The following is a 23,405-nucleotide window of genomic DNA, read 5'->3' on the forward strand; positions in this document are numbered from 1 at the left end:
CATGCGCATATGTCCAGGACACGAAGGTCGCACAAGTGGCACATTCATGTCCTTAGTCGAAGCTGACCGCCATTCCTTAGTGTCCGACCTGCAGAGGGCATCGATGTAAGTAGAGCTCTACTGTGAAGAACAGATCGGGAGTGGTCTGCCTCCAGGTGGGAGAGGTTTAGGCAGGGGAGGAAGAAGTCTAATAGACTTGTCGCCTTTGGGGTCCTCCTCTAGGCAAAGAGACCTCGGACGTCTTCTGCCAACCCCCAGCGACCTCTTCTTAAAGCTCCTCTTCGTTCCGACTCTTCTGAGTGCCTGACAAGTAAGAGCGGGGTTCCGGGGACGTTGTTGCTTCTCCTAGAGAGGCAACTTTGCCCCAGCCATTGGACGAGTCATTTTCTCTTTCAGATGTGCTGCAGGCTTGGCCATCATTGGGTGTGACTGGGACTCCTTTGAGGAAGTCCTGGAATTTCTGCAGCGTGGTGCTCATAGGAATTCTGTTTCTGCTTCCCCTTTTGTTGCTGTCTCTCCTGTGGACCCTGACTATTTGCCGGGGCTCATCTCTCGTTGACATCTGCCAGTGTTGTTCATGACCCTCGCAACTGTTCGCCCGCTTTATGACAACCTCCTGGTGACAACGAGTCTTCCCACCTTCCGCAGACTTCATCTTCCCATGAATGTAGCCCTCTACGTGTTATCCGGCAAGCAAGGCTCCTGTTCGGGAGATAGGCGATCTACTCGTCGTTCCCCTGATCCTGTTATTCAGTCTCCTGGTGATTGTCACTCATCGGCGCGTTATCGTCAGCCTACATTTCGTGATCGTTACTCACCTTCGTGTGGTCGACACTCTTCTGATCATCCTTCAGCTTCGTACTCCCCTTCTGCACGCCGATCTCCAGGATGAGACCTTCCAATGTGTCGTTTGCCATATCACTCCAGATCTGTCCACAGATCTTCAATACTACGCTCTCCTACTCGTCGACTGCCACCACCATCTCGCCAATCATCGACACAACGCTCTCCTGTGTTACTCATTTCCTCAAAGCACTGATCGTCATCCTGCAATGCAACACTCTCCATCTTGATGCTCACCAGAGCTTCGCTATCCAAGCACTCGCCAACTAACTAGTGGTAGGGTACTTCCAACCCACTAAAGAGTCTTATGGCTAGTTTCAGCTTCACCAAAAGGATAATCCTTACATACCATAAGGTTTGGTACTGTCAGAACAAAAAAAAATTGGAAAAAACATGATGAACAACACAATTTCCTTTAAGTGAGTGTTGCTCAAAAAAAAAAAAAAAAAAAAAAAAAAAAAAAAGCAGCAGCTTACCACGAAGCTAGAGTCCCTTCTACCATTATCATGTTGGAAAATATCTACTTTACAGTTAGTTGCTACCCACTAGTATGTGGTATACATAGTTTCATATGTATAAGGAAAGGTAAGGAAAATGCAAATAAATTGGTGTACAAGTAGGCAAAAACGAGAGCAGTAACCAACATCAAAATTGCCACGCATGTCCTTAGAGGATTGTATAACCTCTAATGGTGGTCCCTTTATGAGCGACTACCTTAAATATTACAAATTTTAACGGGATGTAACATAACCAAGATACTGGAAAATAAACTGCTGTATTTAAAATTTTCTTACTTTGTCATGATAAAATTTTCACAGCTTCAATAGTGAATCTTTTATACCCACTCTAAGGCTTAATATAGAACTTTGTGGTGCTCTCATTTTTTTTTTTTTTTTTTTTTAGTGAGTTTTGACCATTGCAGCCCCAATCATTAACACCTAGGAAATTAAAATAAAAACAACCTCAAGATTTAAAATATATTACATATGTTTACAGCCATGACATACATAGTGCAATGCAGACTATGTCATAGTTGCATGCCTCTAATTGATGTAGAAAAGGCATTAATCTTCTAACGAATGACAGGACTAAAATATTCAATGAATATGTAATTTTGATGTGTATTGTACCCTACAAACCTGACAAATTTTTTGTCATTACTTAAAACATACCGTTCAATTGAGATGTACCTGACAAAAGAAAACATTTTTTTTTTATAAAATACTCAACAATAAAATTCAAAATATTAAACAAAATTTACCCTGTTATGAGAAAACAAAAATCATCTGCAAATTCTATTTATCCTCTATCTTGAAGCCTTTCCATGCAATACATATATTAACATGCACTTCAGGTACACACATTCAAAACAAAATCTTTTGGACAATTAATAATTGTTCAATTCCATACTTACACCAAACCACTTCCCTCAAAAAAAAAAAAAATAAAAAAAAAAAAAAAAAAAAAAAAAAAACCACTACTTATAAAATTCCCAAACACAATCATCCACTCACACGCCTAATTTCATAACCCTATTACCCATGCATATATTCCAATACCTGAGTGTAGTTGTAAATTAAATGTCAACATTCTATTTTTAATAATTAAGTCCTCACAATTCCACTAAATTTTATGTACTATTTGCAGGCTAAAATAAAATTTTCAGTAATAAAGTGCTCACAATTCCACTAAATTTGATTTACTATTTGCAGGCTAAAATAACAATGTGTTACATGTAAATTATTGAGCTTTTATTTTTGTGCTGAAAATATTTATTTATTTGAACACACTTTCAGTTTACCCCTAGGCTAAACTTACTCATGACTACTTGAGATGTCTGAAATGGAGAAAGGCAACATTCTATCTGGATTAAGCTGACCATTGGGTTTGCTCCAATCACACTATTGTCATGTAATTCTAAATAATAATCTTGTTTTATAGTCCAACACACAATTACATTGTAGGACTAAAATTAACATTTAAGGCTTCTTTCATTCTTTACGAAGAAACGTTGCATGGAATTCTTTTATAAAAATAAAATTCCTCATATTTACTACACCTATTACTTTTTAATTGTGCCAACTTGCCTGGATAGGAACAGGTAAACAAGAAGTTGAATTGCTACATGAAAATACCTCAAGCAGCAGTAGGACAGATGGTTTCTCCATAAAAAAAATCTCCATCTCACCTACTGTAAACACAGGAGATTCAGTCTTAAAAGTCAGAAATGCATGCAGTTCAGTCAATGAGAAAAATAGGCCTTGGAATAAAAGCATTGATTTTATCTATTTGATTTACTCATTTGGAGTATAAATAGTATGAGCAATGAACACCTTGGTCATTCAAAGGTATGAGACCGACAGCTGTGCTAATTTTCAAGTGGGTATTCAAGACCTATTGTCCTAATCTAGATGATTATCATCATTATCTCTTGTATTTCAACTACACCGCTAGTCAAAACCCTGAACTCTTGTAAGTCTGGCCAAAAGAGTTTGTCCTTAATGGTGAAATTTACATTTTAGTTGATAAATTAAATTTCTTTAATACTTGACATATGCTGTTGGTTGAAATTATGATGAACATACTAGGTATTTAACTGTTATGTAGGCTACACTATCGACTATTGCTAGGGACACAGCCAAAGCACCATGACTACAGTATTCTCTTTAAGGGCTGCAAGAGGCTAGACGTGGACTGGTTGCCAAGCAATAAACTCTTGTAAAAAGGATTAAATGACAGGTGTGCATACAGTACATGGCCTACCTACCTATTACAGTTTGGTTTAACTAAAAATACACATACTCTCAAACCTGGTTAAAATTGACTTGCACCTCAAGAAACATACATCCTCAATTTACATTTAGACAAGTTAAAAGTTTTACCAGAAAAACTCACCTCCTGAAAAATAGTCCTTGAACTTGAACTTAATTTTTATTTTTCCGTAGCATTTAAACCTGAATCCCCCAGCGACCAGAATAGGTTTTGGCGAACACACACACACACACACACTCACTCACACTCTCTCTCTGAAGTCAGACAGTTGACTAGATCTACTTCTTTAAAAATATGAAATGGATCTGATTGAATATAAAAGATATTTTTACCTCTTCCACAAGTCCTCAAAGGTCAAATATGTGAAAGAGGCCCTTGTGTCATATTTTCCTGAGACCTGAAGCTTTGTTAAATATATCGTAGTGGTAAATATCTCTTTGATATGTGGCAAACTCCAGTTGATAGCCTGTAAAGCCAAACAACTCATTTGACTGAAACCAATGATGCTAAATTTAATGTTCTTGCATCCAGATGCCTAAAAATGCTTATTTTCAAATAATTACTTGTAATTATTGATTACGAAGTATATTCATATTTTTGTTTAATAGAATTAGTAAAGTTCCATTAGAAATTATTGCCCAACACCTAAAAAGGTGGCATCTCAATGAATCGGTAATTTCCATATTCACATTTCTATTTTCATAAACCCCCAAGAAGAATTAACAGAAAAATGGTAACATCTTATTGTATAACCTGAGGTTATCATATTTTCTGAATTAAAGGTGAAATTACCTCCACTAACCTGAGAATAAAGGTAAAAAGTGGCAGCAACCAAAGCAGACACCCACTTCACCTAAACTGTGGTAGCTCAGCACCATCATCAGTGACCTATAATGTGGGGGGTCACTAGTCCCGAGTTCAAGCCCAGCTTATGGCATGATGGGAAACAGAAACATAGTACCTGAGAACTAAACTGCCATTGCCTGGTTGCTCCTAATTCTAAAAATGGTGGAAAGGGTATGGACACTAATCATGAATACAACTTCTGTCTCCAGGACATTGTGACAGTACTGTGACCTGACCGTTGCTTCTTCATCTAACTAATTAATGGCTTAACTATAAAAATGCAAGCGGTAAAATAATACTTGAACTAGCTGAAAAAATGTTGAAACTGCTGCACTGTATGTCCTATATGCAATGCTCAAAGGGGGTTTCTCACCAAGTGTTTATAGGAAGCACATATGAATTGTCACAAGCATCCATCTTTCCTGCTAGCAGAACAGCTACAGAAAATAGTAAATTGCGAGTCTCTCATTTACAACAGCTGCCAAGAAAATATGCAGTGTAATCTCCCCTTAATGGAGGTTTTCCAAAATCCATACTCTGTAGATACTGAAACCTTTTTCAAAGTATACCTTTCAAACCCCACCTTCAACAAAGGCAGGAATACAAAGAAAGAGAGAGAGAGAGAGAGAGAGAGAGAGAGAGAGAGAGAGAGAGAGAGAGAGAGAGAGAGAGAGAGAGAGAGAGAAAAAAAAATATATGGCTACCAATAATGACCACCAAAAGCCAAAGCAAAGTCCTTCAAAAAGAAGGCACCCATGTTACCCCATACGAATGAGAAAAAAGCACGCTAATATACATCAACATCTGACTATACCAATTATCTAAAAAATAAAAATTTCAAAGAAAATACACAATGAAAGAAAATTACCAATTATCTGAAAAAATAACAACTTCAAAGGAAATACACAATGAAAGAAAATTAAGGAAATTGAAATGAAAATTGCATAAAGATAACACAAAAATTTGAAATGTAAATAACAAAGAAAAACTATTCCAAAAGAGAGAGAGAGAGAGAGAGAGAGAGAGAGAGAGAGAGAGAGAGAGAGAGAGAGAGAGAGAGAGAGAGAGAGAGAGAGAGAGAGAGAGAGAAATTTGGTAGTTTGATTATCTCAAGTTAATTTAACACTTAGATAATTGTGTAATTGTAGTTTGAGCAATGAGAAAAAATACTTTTTTGTGACTTGCTAAGATACCCATTGGCTTAAGTAAATTCACACATATTTAAGCATAAAAAACTATTAACATCAAAGTTGCCTAACACCACCAATAGATTCTCAGATTCACATTATTTTTCTAATGCTTTCTTCTCTCATTAATTATTTCTTCATCTCCTGTGTATATCAAATATTTCATCTTAGAGAGAGAGAGAGAGAGAGAGAGAGAGAGAGAGAGAGAGAGAGAGGAGAGAGAGAGAGAGAGAGGAGAGGAGAGAGAGAGAGAGAGAGAGAGTGACTTTATTTCAATAAGATTGAATAAAATCAGTTGGAAACGTAGCAATTCAAACCTCAATATACCATCTTAAATGACTTGTATTGGCACCACTAATTGTAATTGGTTTTAATTTGTAAGAACACACACAAATACAATCACACCTAAAAATCATGTTATATTGTATACTTATTATACACTCGACTTCTCTCACACCATTCGATAATTATGAAATGTTATAAAACGCAATATATATGAGAGAGAGAGAGAGAGAGAGAGAGAGAGAGAGAGAGAGAGAGAGAGAGAGAGAGCGAGAGCGAGAGCGAGAGCGAGAGCGAGAGAGAGAGAGAGAGAGAGAGAGAGAGAGAGGAGAGGAGAGAGAGAGAGAGAGAGAGAGAGAGAGAGAGAGAGCGAGAGCGAGAGCGAGAGCGAGAGCGAGAGCGAGAGCGAGAGAGAGAGAGAGAGAGAGAGAGAGAGAGAGAGAGAGAGAGAGAGAGAGAGAGAGAGAGAGAGAGAATGTACCCACTGCTTACATGAATAAAATTATACTCCTTCAGATTCATACTACATACAATACAATGGTAGAAGAGTGACTGAATAACAAAATCAATGATTATTCAAACTTGTGTGTAAAAGAGGATGCAAAATACCATCTGAAATAGTGGAACAAAAATAAAAGGCCTCGTTAACCCAAGGGCTCTGGTATGATTTTCATCCAATGATGACTCTTAAATAGACTAACTTATTTCTAATATCACAAATTTTGAACCCCCAACTGGACAGAGGGGGAAATTGCAAAATTCTCCTGCTAACTCCCTAACAATTCTGTACAGATGATGTCACGAAACCTTCTCTCCCTACAATCAAGTCTGTGACGATGTTTACTTGCAAAGTTCTTGGGGTCACATCACACACAGAGTCTTACACTTCCACAAAGCATGATGATAGCTACACCTGAGCTAGAACAAACTAATCAAAAACATCTTAGCTCAACTGTTGTACATAAATACTCCGTAGTTTTGCACATAGGGCATACTTTAATAAGAAAGTATGTTCTTAGCCTTATAAAATCCTTGATTGTGGGATACCAACCATGTGTTCAACACAGTACAGCATATGTTAATGACTAATGAACATTAGCAAGACTTAACAAATGTGTGCACTTGGCACGGTGTATCTTGTACTTCAGTGATTTTAGCCGGGCAGGCTTTTTAACTTAATTTCTACACTACGTAAAAGACCTACATAAAATATCACTTGATGAATGCCACTTCCAAGCGTGTGACCTGTAAACTGGCCAAACTGGAACACTACAATTAAAATGGGCTACTTTCAAAGGGCAAAGCAGTTCTGTCAAAGTTCTACTAATGGTCAGATCTACCAGAGTACTAAAGAGAATTTCAATGGAACGAAAGATAGACAATAGTAGTAGTAGTAGTAGTAGTAATAACTGTATTGTTACTATATTAACATAAAACACATAATCAACAGAAAAACTAATCACAAATATATGGAACTACAAAAACAAATACTAACAAAATCAAACAAAAAATCTAACAATTGTACAAATTGCCTCAGAAATGCAATCAGAATTAACTCTCTATTTTCTGTACAAATTAAATAAAACACATGAAACATTAACAAAGCCCACTATGCCCTTATAAGTTTACCCGTAATGGTGAAACACTTGCTGCACTGCATTCATCTGATATCCATAAGCAACACCTCAGACTATCTCTCCACTCCATTTGATGAATTTCCAAAATTTGGATGATCATGTACAGACAGCTTTGCTTATTATAATGGATACATCCTCCCTTGACAAGAAATGTTCCATTATATGTTCAGATGCATATACATATCCATTGCTTCATACAAGTTTCTACAGTAAGTATGCTTGCTACTACTGCACTGGTGTTTTGGCAAGGAAAAGAAAACAATTCTAACTAACAAAACAATAACCTTTTAAAAAAATAAAATGGTACTTGAAAGTACCGAACCAACGCAAATTTCCATGTATCCAAACAACTGCTTCCAAGCAGATGCCACTCAAGCTTCAAGAGATTATCATAAAATTTGTTATCTAAATCCATAAGCTCCAGTGATCTATTAGTATAAGAGCTAAGGCAAGGAGCTCTGCCCATGAACATATATACTGTATACTTATATATATATATATGTACGATACAAAAAATATTCTTTACGCCATGTTGAATCTGAAGCAAATATATGTGCAAGCATATTTATATGTATGGTATATATTCATCTAAATACAATTTACTTTGTAAAGTAATTTTCACGTCTCTCTAACATACTTTAGTATGGAACAAATGACTGAAGTGTTCTAAAGATACCAATACACAGCAATGCCTCAATTAAAATGATGCCTTATACTGAGTATATTGCAACTACTGTACCATTAAACCTAAACCTTAAGTAATCTAGTACAGTTCTACAATACAAGAAAATTAACAATTTATATGACAAAAAATTGTAGGTTTAGTAAAGGCATTCTTTGCTCCTTAACCCGAGATTTCCCCCTAAATTTTCTGTAATCTCTACATATTACTCCAGACTTAAATATGCATTAAGGATGAAGGGCCTTCTCCCTGTCAGTAAATAGGACATGTCTTTTAGCTCTCTGCATAATACCATCAGTTGCATTTCCCAAAGGAACAATGAGAACAAAAAGGTCAACATTAATTCAATAACACTGGCTACAGCATTCCATAGCTCCAAAACATAAATGATAAAGTGAAAAATTCTGAATGTTTAACTTAGCGTATATTCGTGGGCAATGATGCTAAGTTCCTAAGCTACTTCCCTCTGCATCTAATTATCAACCAATATACTCTTTGATACAATAATGAAATTAACTATGCAGCTCTGCAGAATCAACATAAATGACACCATCAAGCTTGAACAAAACAATGCAAGCCTCAATTCATAAATTACGAGATCCATGAATATCTTACAAAACGAAACATGAATAACTTAATTCAACTTAATTGTGTCATTTCATGCTTTTAATCTACTCAACATTGGATAATATATAGACATAATTACTTTATAAAAAAGTAACATCTAATATTTAAAATTAATGTTCCACAAAACTAAACAGAAGAGAGTTCAGAAGATAATGTGCTCCTACAACTTTAGTGCACTAAGAAAGGAATTTCTCACCAAACCTAGTGGAGGAAGTTACAAAACTCATGTAACCAAGTGTTTTCTTCCCCGAATTTTGTTGATCAAGTTGCAGATTTTTAAGGCTGGACCTAACTTCAGGCCCATATACTTCATCATCATTTCAGAGTTCAGTAAAAGCAAAGCTTTCCCATCAATTTCCTGAAAAAAAAGATGTAAAAAATAAACCTCCAAAAATCACCTAGTTTTACATCAAAATAGCCCATTTGGGTTACAAATCTTTTATACAATTTGTATTTTTCATAGCTATACAAAACCGAGTCATTTATATGGGTTTACTCCAATTTACTCCTGTTAACTTACTATGATCAGAATGTAAGAAAAGGTGCCTAATTGGTAACCATATAATAGTTAACTAGACAACTCCACTGCTGGACAGTGTTACGTACTGCTGCGAAGCAGTACGTCCTAGTCAAAACTTGTGGGGTGGATGAAATAGGACCTTTACATAAATGCCTCATGTTTGTACAGATAGGAAACACAGTCTGTATTAAAAATTTGTAGTTTATTCCTAGTAGATACAAACTTCAAAGTCATTTACATGGGGAGTCTTCCTTAGGTGGGAGGTAGGTTTTGTCAAGAGGAGGTCACCTTAAGCTCTATATTATGAAAGATCTCACCAATAAATATTCTACAAAAATTACAAACAAATTATGACAGTTCGGCCGACTCAGGAAGAGGCGGGGCTAGAAGTGTCAGATCTATCTAAGCCAAGACCTAAATAAAGATGAAACAGAGCCAAGAATAGGGTGTGGGGTCTTTTCCTGAGGATTTATAGGCTCTCATAATAGTTTCCCACAACCAAAAGGAAATTGTTTCTCAATATTTTTCAACAACCAGTACTCAAGAACAAATTAGCTATATTTGGTCTGAAAGGGGCTGTCCTCTTCAGGTATTTCCTAACTGCTCTTACGGGACAGTGTAACAGATTATATGGGTCATCAGTTACCTCTGAGAGATGAGATCGTGAAAGTCAAATCTGGTGTCTTACAGTAGATTCTGGGTTTTAGCCACAAACTTGGGAACAAAAGGGAACAATATTTCTCTCCACCCCATGGAATGTGAAGTAAGCCATCTCAAAAGATCTTCAAACTGCTTGACAATGTCTTCATTCTTCACCTTTTCCATTACAGCAAAATGAGACACTGTTCCTCACCAGTGATCCAGCCAGAAGCAGGTCTGGATGGCAGACATGGCAGAAACTTCCATGTTCTGCATTTCAGATGCAGAAAAGGTGGAAGTTAAGTTAGCCAACCTGTCGCTTGGTGCACTAAGTACCAGACTGGCAATGCCATCATCAATCGGGAAAGGGCTCGGGAGAGCCTCAGAATCAATATAAAACTTCCTCTGACAAAAAAAAGTGTCAAAGGGGGTAGTTTTGAGGATCTGCTTGATTCAAGTGAATTCTCTGGTGCTGAGACTTCATATTAAAAGTCAAGCATGTCGCGAGTCTAGTTAGATAGGGAAACATCAAAACGGTGTCTTATACTTTGTGACTGTGAGAAAATCGCATCTATGGTGCCGTGCAACGCCTACTTGTGATTTGTGTATGTGGAGGTTCACCCAAATCATTTGAGTAACAAAGTTCATAATCTTTAAGAAATGGGTGGTTTCAGACCCAGACATCAAAAGCATGAGGGCCAAATCAGCAAAGCTGAGGCCTGCACACGCATCAAGGTCTGGCGAGTCATCAATAGTGACCAGTGCAGGATCCTTTTGATTCAACTCCTGTTTAGGAGTATTGGGCAGTTTTATCTTAGGAACAACGCCAGAAGACTTACCTCTTCCGTGCAAATCCTTCCTCTCTCCGTTATCATTTTAGGAATGATGAATAGAGGGGGCAGAGAAAGATCAGGAGGAATCATAGTCCTCTGGTATTGCTCTCCACCTCTGTAAGCATGTGAGGGAGTAGCTAGATGCCCTTTCTCAGAGCTAGAACTACGAGATGTAAAGGACCTCTCTGAGGAAGGAAACTTGGAACGCCTCCTACGAGGCGTCATTCTGTGTGAATGGGAGTGCCACCTGAGGAAAAGAGGTTAAAGGTTACGGTGCCCTTTTCTTCTCCTGATTCTGAAATGAAGCAATAACTAAAAAGGAAGGTTTTGTTTGCACCGTATTATGTGTAATCTCAGTAGTAGTATGAACAATAGGCAAGATATCAGCTTGTGTAAATTTCGTAAAAATAGTAGGTTTGTCAAATGTTATGACATCTCAAGGATGGATAAGTAGGATTCAGACAATGTAAATGGGCCGGAGAGGTAGAGGCTACCTGGTAGCCAACCTGGGTTGACTTAGATACATAATCATGAGCAACATCTGCACATCTACAGTAATCCCTCACCTTTCGCAGTTAATGGGGACCAGAACCGACCGCGATAGGTGAAGAACCGCGAAGTACGTTCCCTCCCTATTTTTGGAATACGTACATTTTTTATGTACATGTCGTCGTCGTCAGCGCCCACTCGTGTCCGAGTATTGGGTTCTGTCGTTAGCCATCAGCCTCCTATCTATGGGGTGGGTGCTTATGTCTGATGTGGCTGTTAAGTCCTAGACTGTGGTGGAAGAGTCGTGGACAGTGTTCACAAGGGAGGGTAGGTGGTGGGCGGGGCTGTTCTAATCGCTCTCTCCTTCTTCTCCTCCTAGCCTCCTCATTTTGTCTCCTCCTCCTCTCCTCGAAGTCCACGGTGCCATGGTGTACTGTACTCCTCCAGGTTTTCCTGTCCCTGGCTGTTTCTTCCCATGAGGAAGGAACGATGTCAGTTAGAGCCAGGGTGCGCTTTAGTTGATCTTTATAGCCCATTTTTGGGGCTCCTCGTGGTCCGGTGCACTGGGTCAGTTCTCCGTAGAATATTTTCTTTGGGAGCCTAGATGGATCCATCCTATGCACGTGTCCTATCCAGCGGAGGCGGTGGTGGAGGATGGTGGCCTCCACGCTGGTCAGCGAGGCACGTTCTAAGACTTCAATGTTGGTGGTGTGGCTCTCCCGAGGGATTTTCAAGATCTGCCTCAGTTTCATTTGTTGGAAGCGTTCTAGGTTTTTTAAGATCGTTTCTATATAGCTTCCATGTTTCACATGCATACAGGAGCGTGGAGAGGACTACTGCCCTAAACACCATTATTTTGGTGGTCATTGTCAGTGCGTGGTTGTTAAATACGCGGCAGTTGAGTCGGCCAAAGGCGGAGTGGGCTGCCCTGATCCTGTTCTCCACGTCCTTTTTGCTTGTGAGAGCTGATGTTAGGATGCTCCCTAGGTAGGAGAACTGGTCCACCTGTTCTAATGGTTGGTCATTCACTGTGGTATTGAAGTTTGGGAGCATCAGACCTGGTGGATGTTGGACGAGGGTCTTGGTTTTGTCTGTGTTGACTTGCATCCCAAAACGTTCGTAGGCAGAATTGTATGCATCAGCTAACGACTGCAGGTCCTCTGCCGTCTGACCTGGGGTGGCATTGTCGTCAGCATACTGCAGTTCTCGCACTGCACACAAGGTGGTCTTGGTTCTGGCGCGGAGTCTAGCGAGGTTGAAAGCGCCTCCATTCATGCGGAAACGTAGGTCGACTGAGGGTGTGTCTGGGGGAATCATGTTGAGCATTGCTGCGGTGAATAGCGAGAAACACGTTGGGGCCAGAACACAGCCCTGCTTCAGGCCGCCGTTGATGGGGAATGGGTCTGAAAGAGAGTTCTGGTGGCAGACTCTCCCAACCATGATGTACATGTAAATGTATATATAATAACAATAAGTGTACATCAACCCTATAAATGCATATGTTATCATTAGAACATTAAAGGATCATGTAAATAAATACTGATAATATAAATGATATACTGTACATAAAATAAAGTACTGTACTGTATAAATACTGTAATATAAATACAGTATTTAATACATTACGTATACTGTATGTACATTTACATTTATACATAAATAATATAAATAGAGTGTAAGTGTACATGTACATACATATGTAGATATAAATAGTGTACGTGTATATACTGTAGATATGTTTTTAGAACTCTTTTATTCTTATAACAAGATACGTAACTCACCTCTAACAATGACGATGATCTTGATAAATGATGATGATCTTGATAAATGACAATGAAACACCTGTGCAGTATGATGGAGGTGAAGAAGATGAAGATGTTATACAGCACAGGTTAATGAGAGCTTTACTGCTCCTCAGGTGACGAGCTGGAGAAACTGCAGGAGGCGGCGCAGTGGTTCCGCAGGAAGCCGGAGAGGCAGCAGCAGGAGTATCTGATGCTTCTGCAGAAGGTTTTCGGAGCAATAGGAACATCGTGATGGGAAGTTGTTGACGTTTTTTCACCTGAGCAAAGATGCTCTTGTACAAAGCCATTACACCGTCAATACGGTTACTAAATTCAATGGCTTTGACCATATCATCGATTTCCTGCACCCTTAATTGCAGAGCCCGTGCCATGTTGCAAAGCTCTTGCAGGTTGTCCAAGGTAAGACCACGTTCTTCAGCTTCGTCATCGTCGCCAACATCAGCTGCCTCTTCTTCTTCCTCATTCGCTGATCTTGTCATTTCGACCAGGTCCACAATTTTCTCCAACTTGCATTCAATGTTTGCTGTTTCATCTCATTAAGAGCTTTCTGAATGTTGGCCAGGCACGTTGCAATGTTGTATTCCCGCCAATATCTCTTGAGGCTGAAGTCCTCGTCATCTTCATCGACGGAGGACCTCGTGTAGAGGGCCTTGAAGGCACGAATGACCCCCTGATCCATTGGTTGTATGAGGGAAATGGTGTTGGGGGGCAGGAACTCCACTTGGACCCCGTCATAATGCAGATCCGTTGCATGTCCGCCTGCACAGTCCATCAAGAGGAGGACCTTAAAGGGCAGACCATTCTACGCGAGGTACAGCTTCACCAATGGGATAAAGCAGTTCACGAACCAGCCGAGTGTGAGGGCTTTAGTTATCCATGCCTTTTTATTACTCATCCAGTAGACGGGCAGCAAGACTTTTTGTTTTTCAAAGCCAGAGGATTCATGGACTTGTAAATTAAGCCGGGCTTGAGCATGAAGCCTGCGGCATTCCCGCACGAGGAGTGACGCGATCTTTGTGGGCCTTGAACCCTGGCTTCTTTACTTCGTCCTTGTAAAGGAACGCCCGGGACGGCATCCTCTTCCAAAAGAGGCCAGTCTCATCCATATTGAACACCTGCTACGGGAGATAGCCACCATCTTTAATTAATTTCGGGAACTTGTCCTCGACTTAAAGAAGAGCTGCCTCTTGGTCTGCCGAGCGGCCTCCCCATACAAAGGAACGCTGCGATGGCCAAACCTCCTCTTGAATTTCTCGAACCAGCCCTTGCTGGCAACAAAACCACGTTTTTCTCGTGGGGCAGGATCATTACCTTCGTCGTCTTCGTTAGATTTTCCTTCAGGAACTAGGCTATCATACAGGGTTTTGGCTTTCGTTCGAATCGTGTTGGTATCGAGACTAACCTTCTTTTCCCGACAGTCCGATATCCACATTGATAATGCATTCTCCATTTGCACAATCGTCTTATTACGAGGAGTTACAACGCGCTTAGTGTCCTTGGAGAACATTATCGAGGCAGTTTTACGTATTTTCATTTCATCTTTTTTTATGTAGCGAACCGTCGATTCATTCACTCCGTAAATGCGGCCAACAGACGCATAGCTACTGCCTGCCTTAAGCATGTCCAATAATTTTAATTTCTCGTTCACCGTCATCATTTTTCTCTTCTTCTTGGGTTCACTAGAGGATGTAGAGGGTAGAGGACATTTAGAAGCCATTTTCAAGGGCGTCACAAGCACTATTTTACACTAAAAAGCACAAGAAAACAGCTAAAAGTTCCAAGCACCAAGACTAAGCAACACAAGCGAAGTGAGAGAGAACAATGAATGTGGTCTCCCTTCGCGGGGCGCACGGCACGGAGAGATGCTGGGTAAAGCGTCTCAGCGACTTGGCTAATCAGCTTGGGAGATTCTGGAGCCGAGATGGCCAGCGAATCTGAGAGGTGGATTTTGAGTTGCGGGCCATCTCCGTGTTGATATCGCCCGTGTAACTCTCGCACCATTTTTTCTAATTTTTGATGAACATTTTTGAAAATCCGCAATGCACTGAGACCGTAAAACATGAGCCGCGAAATGGCAAGGGATTACTGTACATGCTTGGGGGATTGCAAGATCAGGGTGAACATTTCTAGGAATGACATCATAGTCATAGCGCAGAGAAATAAGCTCATGAATTGGAATGACCGTTCCGTGATGTCAGCATGTACAAGGATGGAGGCGTTCACAGACATGTCAGTCTGTCTACCCTGAGGTACAGTGATATGTGTTGTTGACATGCTAGACATAGATGTGTTACTGGAAACTGTAAAGACTTTAGCCTTCTGCAACGTCTGTTTGAAAGGGGATGAAGCAAATGTGCTCTGACATATCAGCTAAACCAATAAAGTATGTGCCGTGGACACCCGCGAGGAGGTCTGAACAGCATCGGAGTAAGTGAAAGGGGAATTCTGGAACAAGCCTGGAGAATTCTTACGACGTGAGCGATGGTGAGGACCCCTAGGCATACGAAACATACCAGACTCCTATGTACAAGTGGGTGGAATATTAGGACCTTCCACCAGAGCTGCCTCATTATGTGGGGAAATCGCAATTTCAACTCAAGAGTGTGGTGTTCTTGGGTGAGAACGAGGGGAGACTTTCACTGCTTTCATGGATGATGCTTCCAAAGGAAAAAAATTATCCTGCTGAAACTCTGCATAAAGGGCTCACAACTAAGCACACTGGGACTGGATCACACACACAGGAAGTGCAGGGGCTGTAGCCAGGGGATCAGTCTCCGGGAGTGATTTATGATCACTAGGCCAATGGGGCAATAATACATTAACATCTTTTGTCTTTGCCAACACATACACGAATAGTCTGGCATATTCTTTCCACATTCTCCTCTGTCTTCATACACCTGACACCAATGAGATTACCAAATAATTCTTTTATGCTCAAGGGGTTAACTACTTCAATGTAATTGTTCATTGGCCACTTTCCTCTTGGTAAGGGTAGAAGAACTCTTTAGCTATGGTAAGCAGCTCTTCTAGGAGAAAGACACTCTAAAATCAAACCATTGTTCTCTAGTCCCAGGTAGTGCTATAGCCTCTGTACAATAGCCTTCCACTGTCTTGGAATAGTTCTCTTGCTTGAGAGTACACTTGGGCACACAAATCTCTCTAATTTCTCTCTCCTGGTTTTTTTGACTTCTTATAGGTTATATATGAAAATTTAATGTTGTTACTGATCTTAGTATATTCTATTTTGATTATGTATTACTCTTCTTGTAGTTTTTTTTTATTTCCGTGTTTCCTTCCTTACTGGGCTATTTTTCCCTGTTGGAGTCACTGAGCTTATGGCATCTTGCTTTTCCAGTTAGGGTTATAGCTTAGCTTGTATTAATAATAATAATAATAATAATAATAATAATAACAAAGTTATCATTAACATGCAAAGTGATCAAATTTTGGACGTTATCCACAGTTACTGGAGTCCCTGAGGGCTCCGGTAAAGGAGGAATTGGGTGGGGAATATTGCGCATCGCAGAAACGAGTTTATGCATCTTGCTGTCTCATTTCTCAAGATGGGAACAATATTTCTCCCACTGGGTGGACGCCCACTCCCTACAACACTCATATGGGGATTCTAAGGATCACCGCTTACCACAGCAGTTCGGGCAAAGCAGGCGTGCATCTATCTCAACCAGACTTATAAAGGTGCCACATGAGCGACCATCACCGACGGGACAAGTACGCATAACACTAGCAACAATAGAAAAGGCACAAGAAAGCACAGAAAGCACTGCAAGGGTAATCAAGTGTGGAGGAAGTCGTGATCATAAAGCTGCAAGGGGAAGTCAGCCTACTGATGTGACCAGAAGATAAGTGAAGCCTGCCTTGCAGCAGTACGTAACACTGTCCAGCACTGGACTTGCCAAATATAACTTACTATTTAGTTGGTAATTAGGCACCTTTTCTTTCTCAATGGTCGTAGTAAATCAACATAGGAGTAAACCCATATAAATGACTCTGAAGTTTGTATCTGCATATAAATAAGTAATTAATTTATCTTTACACAAAGAAAAAATATTTTCTAAACCATAGTAACTAGGTTCATAACTCTAAGGTATTTCTCAATTGATAATGTAACCATCATATTTGAATTACTGTAGACTTAAAAGAAAAATAACGACAAACTAAGGATAAAATGGAAAATCTAATTTGTACAAATTCTAGTGAGCTGATAAATGGACTTAATACCTACTGTATATCAAATTAGCTTATAAAACTTCAAAATTATCAAAAAACAACTGTGCATTAAACACATTTATACTATGATAGTGAATATGTTTTCTTATTTCCAGTCTTGAGTAATGCCAACATAGATAAAAAATAGTTACAGTAATGTTTAATGCACTGTACTATATTTACAAAACAAGAATACCTTCAAAACTGATATTTAGCCACCATTTTAAATCAATTTCCTTGAATATCTACTTGGACCACAACAACCAATCTTGATTCATTATTACAGTAGCCAAGAATCCATTACATCTATGAAAAAACAGTTTTTGATGGAGGCTGCAGATTTGATAACTTAATAAAACTATAGAGTAACACTACTAAACTCTTATAAAGCTTGCCTGAAGGAATTAATCTTAAAATAAGAAAAAAAATGGAAAATAAACAGCTATAGGAGAAGAAAAAAGGAAAATACATAAAAAGAAACTGCAAAAAACAGTAGCTGGGGCCAAAAATAAGCTATAATAAACTTCTAGTACTAGCTACAGTATGATGCACTATCAGTACTGAAAGCGGTAACTCCCTACGAAGGACACATGCTGCAAAAGTCTACACCACCACCTTTGATCAAACCATTACCATCTAAGCAGCCAATATCACATAAAAGCACTAGCATCAAAGAATGCAAATCTATCTGCAAAACAGGTTGTTATGATAAAAGAAAATGGTGAGAAATTGATAGTAGGAGGAACCAAACTAAATACCACCATGCGAGTATGCTCAGAGCAAAATAAAGTTATGTATACTATCAATAACTCCTACGTAAGCAAACCAGCATGCCAGTAAGCTATAAAAAAAAAGAAAAAAAAAAAGTCCTAAACAACAACAAAATGTCCACTAACATGTCGTCTGAACAGATCAGCGTGATTAGCTAGAGCTGGATCAGTAGCAGCAATGTGAGTGATAACTTCTTCCACTGTCCAATCTGCTGGATCGCCTCTGGGTCGGGACATTGGACTCGGTTCACTCACGGAAGAGGGACAAGGTTCTGAGGGGGTGAAGAGATACTCAATCTTAAATCTATTAAAAAAAAAATCAATTCTTATAACAAAACTATTTCAATACATACAATGAATGAATTATTGGTAATTATCTGACATCATAACAGCAATGGTCATGTTAAGTGTGTGTGGCCAATTCTAGGGCAATAAAGGGTAGTTTCCCACCTTCTGGGCATTTTACCACAATTTCATGGCAGTATAACATTTGGTATTTCTTTCTCCTTATTTTGATCAACAGATTTTCAGTAACGTTGCCAAATATCATTGAAAGACTTTTTGATATGAGGCAAAATGTCATTACACTACATAGAAGACTTGTTCCAGCACAAAATACAAACCTTCCACTCTTTACTATGGAATATTATTTTGACGAAGCTGAAACCAGCTAATGAGGTTTTTTGTCAGAGTATAACTACCCACCGCTAGTTAGCAGGGAGGGGGGTTAGGTTAATCCTCCTGCTCACATCAGAATTAGCGACTAACTGCCACTTTTTATTTCGGCTCAGAGTAAAGACAAAGCTTTTCTCTCCGGTCAAACCTTTTTAACCGATTTACGGTCAAGAGCAACTGGCCTAAAGGTTAATAAAAAGTCCCTTCTTCTAGAGCTGCCTTCCTTAGAGCTCACTAGTTCCCGTGCAAGGACGGTAGCAAGAGGTCTTTGGCCTCTCCCTCTGCTGCTTGCCCAACATTCACTCAGCTTATGCAGGTGGGTAAGAACAGTGGCTGACAAGAACTCCTCGGAGTGACTTGTCGTGTAATCCTTCGGGGTTAAACACGAAACAAGTTTTGGCTACGTTTCACAGGCAACAATCGGTGTTGACCTTCAACTTGATGAGGCAGAACTGCCCGGGAGCTTTGCCTCCAGGTGTTGGATAATTTTCCCTTTTGAGGGAGAGTTAACCTTCACCATGTGTTGAGCAACTTTCCCTTTCAAGGTAGAATTCCTCCACCAGTCACTGTCCAATCTCCCCACTTGCAGGGAGACTTGCAGACAGCAGCAACAGAGGGTGGTCGTCTTTCCCATCCGTGGAAGAGACTACCTTCATTTGTGTAGTTTCCCCTTCAGGAGATTGCTTCGGCAGAACCTGGATTCGTTCATGACCCGTCCCTGCTCTTCGGAGTTTGTCGATGCATGAGTTAGGTGATTGCTTACAATTCCTACTCAACGCCGCCGTATCCTCAGGGTACGAAAGAGGTCTCGTTGCAATTTCCCACTGGGATCTTTGCCGCAGATGGTGACGACTGCCGGCTGCCTACTCTTCCATCGACGAATCTCATAGGCTTTAACTCTTCGGGGTTATTACCACATCGTGTCTTTGGCCACAAAAAAGTTCTTAAGAGCTTTGTGAGGCAAAGCTGTTAGAGCTTTCCCTTTTTCCATTTTGGAAGAATTCTAAACATCAAGAATTACAGTAGGGTCCCGAATTACACGTGTTCTAATTACGCGATTCCTCAATTACGCGATCGATAGTTTAAAAAAATTAAATTTCCTGTATCTACGAGGCTGTTCAAAGTTCGCGAGTCAAGCACTACAAAATGTATCAAATCTATTGTCTTTTTAAGTATATTGGTAGCCCTAAATACGGTGATTTATAATAAATGTTACAAAACAATATCAACATTACATTTCATTAACATAATTTCATAATGAATAGCCTATTTAAGGATAAAATTCCACATCAACAATGAAATCAACTGTTAACTGTGCGAGTCCAGCTGACAAAATGTAAACAGAAATGTGGTTACGTTCTCGGCAATCTTTATCTTTCTCCAACCTTACGATAATTGTAATGGTAGTGTTAATGATGGTATATTAAAGCATTATTTTTGTTTAGTACAGTATTTTTAAAAGCCTTATTTTTCCCTCTGGGCGTTCAAGGTTTTCACGAGTAGACTGGGTTCGTTTATCGGCAGTGAATAGCCTAAACTTCGGTAACGAGTCGTCAATATTTTGTCATATTTTAAACAGTATACATTTGATTTGCAAACATTAATCAAATGTATACTGTTTAAAATATGACAAAATATTGACGACTCGTTACCGAAGTTTAGGCTATTCACTGCCGATAAACGATAACAAACCCTTTAATGCAAACTAACTGTATCCTTTGATATTCCTCTATATTTATCACGAATTCCTTCTATACCTCCTCAGACACTCTTATTTCAAATATCTAAATTATTCTTATCACAACTAACACCATCTAGTCATTTTCATTCCATTATATCTATTATTCCTCTGGATCTTATTCCCTTTCCTTATTCTGTTTATTCGATGGGATTCGTTTTTCCCTTTACCGTCTTTCAGAATCTATTTTTAGCCACTGGCAACCAAATCCCCCCTTCCCCCGTCTCCCCTGCGAGTCCACCCAGCCTATCTCATCACTCCCCCCCCCTTCATCCTCCCCTGTTCTAGGTCTGTAACCTTCTGCGTCATAATCTCTCTCTCTCTCTCTCTCTCTCTCTCTCTCTCTCTCTCTCTCTCTCTCTCTCTCTCTCTCTCGTTATACAATACGTACAAATAGATGAAGAAACCAAAATCGGTTTTCTTGAAGTGTCAATTAAATACAAAACGAAAAAATTATACCGTGTATACATCCATTTCAATCATAGCTTAAAATACGGTAACCGATTTCGTCCGCAAACCACTATTTTTTAGGAAACACCATTCTATTCCAGAAAATTTTTACTCTTTTTAAATGTCAATTGCGCTATAATAAAACATGTACTTATGTTGTTAAATTTCGGGTGTGTTTTAAAAATCGAGTATTGCTAACTTATTTTTGTTTAACTTTTGGCTGTGATCACATCAGCTGATGTCTAGCTTCCGCGCGAATACAATAACAAAGAATTGTTTACACCATTTCTTAACTTATTCAAACCATCTATACAGTTAATATTACATAAACACCAATGTGTTATAACCTATCATATTTATTGTTTAGTACTTTAAAACCATCCCTCTCTCTCTCTCTCTCTCTCTCTCTCTCTCTCTCTCTCTCTCTCTCTCTCTCTCTCTCTCTCTCTCTCTCTCTCTCTCTCTCTCATCGAACGTTATAGCGGTAACCTAATTGTTCGGTGGCTTTAAAAATAGGCCTAGTACTTTCTTCTTTTACATTTTTTGCATATGGATCCATAATTGAGGTGGGTACAAGTTGACTTATAACTGAAGTTAGGAAAAGTATTTTGGATATGGAAAGGACAATTATCTTTCGTAACAGTTTAGAATTATCGTAAGTTATCACTCTGTCATTAGCGGCAGTTTGCTATTGTGGATTAAACGCATAAGGAAAAAAAAATTTCCAGCTTTGCTACGAATTTAGGAATTTATATGGATACGGTAAGTAAAATATTTGTAATAACATAATGTTTACTAAATGTTTGTAATATCATTAGTTATGACTTAGATCATGTGTGTTTAATGCATTCGTTTGTTTATTATGATCGATGATGGAGCGTAAACAAATGGAAGGTTTCCGTTTCAGGCGGCATCATAAAGAAAAACATTTCATAAATGGCATTCATTTCATTTATTTGAAAGTTCTAATAAAAAATAATTAGAACATTGGTAATAACAAATTCAACATATAATCTATACTTGGTAAAATTGCTGTCAATTCAAAAACACAGATGTATAAATGCGTCTGTTTCTTCGTTGTGATCAGAGATAAACGTAAACAAAACATTGGTTGTCGTTTTCTATTGTGCTTTTTAGCGTGTTTAGGAAACGCATGATATAAAATCGCCTTTATTTTGATAATTCTGGATTTTCAATCATACAACAAGCTAGTCTATAGTGATGGTTTTGCTATTCACCAGTTGTATTATACAATAGATATGACAAACATTAAAATTTGTCTGTATTTTGGGTTGTGTTATAACGAGAAATATATGGTGTTTACACCTATCCTGGTTGTAATTTTAACCATTTTTCAAGTTATTAGAACTTTAAAGTATATTAAATGTTTTATTTATTTACAAGAACAATTTGATATTGTAAAGAAATACAGTATACTACAAAGAAAGTATTGGAAATGGGTAGTAAACACATTTGAATAGGCAAATTGCTGGTTGCCATGGCCGCAATGGAATTATTTCTGTTAGTTGTGTGTTTCGAAATTCGCGATTTTCCATTTCCACGAGGTCATTAATCGACCAAATTCTCGCATAATTCGGGACCCTACTGTACTTAATGTTTTGTTTACCTGATCTGAAGGTCTATCTACCGTATTGAAAGACTGCGCACATACGAGTGCCGTATTTTATTTTTACATAATTTCTTAATTTATTCAAAATCTCTTCATGATGAATATTATATCAGCACCAATTATGTTACAGGATATCATAGTTCTCATACAGTTCATTTATGGTTACTGTTTAGCTATTATTATTAGTTACCATGCGAATATGTTGACATTTTCTCTGTGCGAGTGTGTGTGTGTAACAGTGTGCGCACGGGCTCTAAAGGTAGTTCCTTTTCAAAACTTCATACAGTATTTAATACTGTATTCATTATTAAGCCTTCATATATCACAAATTTTAAGTAATTTGTATTTTTCCTAACAGTACTTACCTCGAACTACTTTCTTAGGAGTATCTGGAATCTCCTCCCTAACCGAACAAGAATTTTGCGCAGTTCCCCCTATCTCCGTTTTCCCTTGTAGGGTCCCTCCATGGCAGATGGATACGTGCCGAGGCAACCCGGGGTCAGCGCGCATGGGTGCGCTACTAAGTCTTTGTCGCCAGTAAGCATATGTGTTCTACTTCGAACTCCTGTAAGTCAACCGGGGCAGGATGGGTGGGCAATAACCCGAAAGTAGTTCGAAGTAGGTACTGTTAGGAAAAATACAAATTACCGTATTTTCCATGTCATAAGACGCTACAAGTGGTGAGATGCACCCTTAAATTAGCCAGGCAGTTTTAGAAAAAAAAATTGAGGATTTTAAAAAGTTGGTAGAAAT

The 23,405-nt window shown here is 38.9% G+C and overlaps 1 protein-coding gene across 4 annotated transcripts in view; it reads right to left on the reverse strand.

Annotated features, from left to right (window-relative positions):
- Positions 1-1,806: 1,806 nt before the first annotated feature.
- The window catches only part of Scm (Polycomb protein Scm), a 181,766-nt gene continuing 160,167 nt past the window's right edge, over positions 1,807-23,405 (reverse strand). For 2 of the 4 annotated variants that reach the window (XM_068366560.1, XM_068366559.1), the window contains exons 13-14: positions 18,286-18,431; positions 6,334-9,234 (exon numbers count right to left, since the gene is read on the reverse strand). In XM_068366560.1, coding sequence (XP_068222661.1) covers positions 9,100-9,234; positions 18,286-18,431 — 281 coding nt within the window. In that variant the 3' untranslated portion in view covers positions 6,334-9,099. Of the gene's footprint in view, positions 2,034-6,333; positions 9,235-18,285; positions 18,432-23,405 lie in introns of those variants that run through there. The other 2 variants (XM_068366558.1, XM_068366561.1) reach the window with 2 other exon arrangements.

Source organism: Palaemon carinicauda, chromosome 44 (genome assembly GCF_036898095.1).
Source record: "Palaemon carinicauda isolate YSFRI2023 chromosome 44, ASM3689809v2, whole genome shotgun sequence".
NCBI lineage: Eukaryota > Metazoa > Arthropoda > Malacostraca > Decapoda > Palaemonidae > Palaemon > Palaemon carinicauda.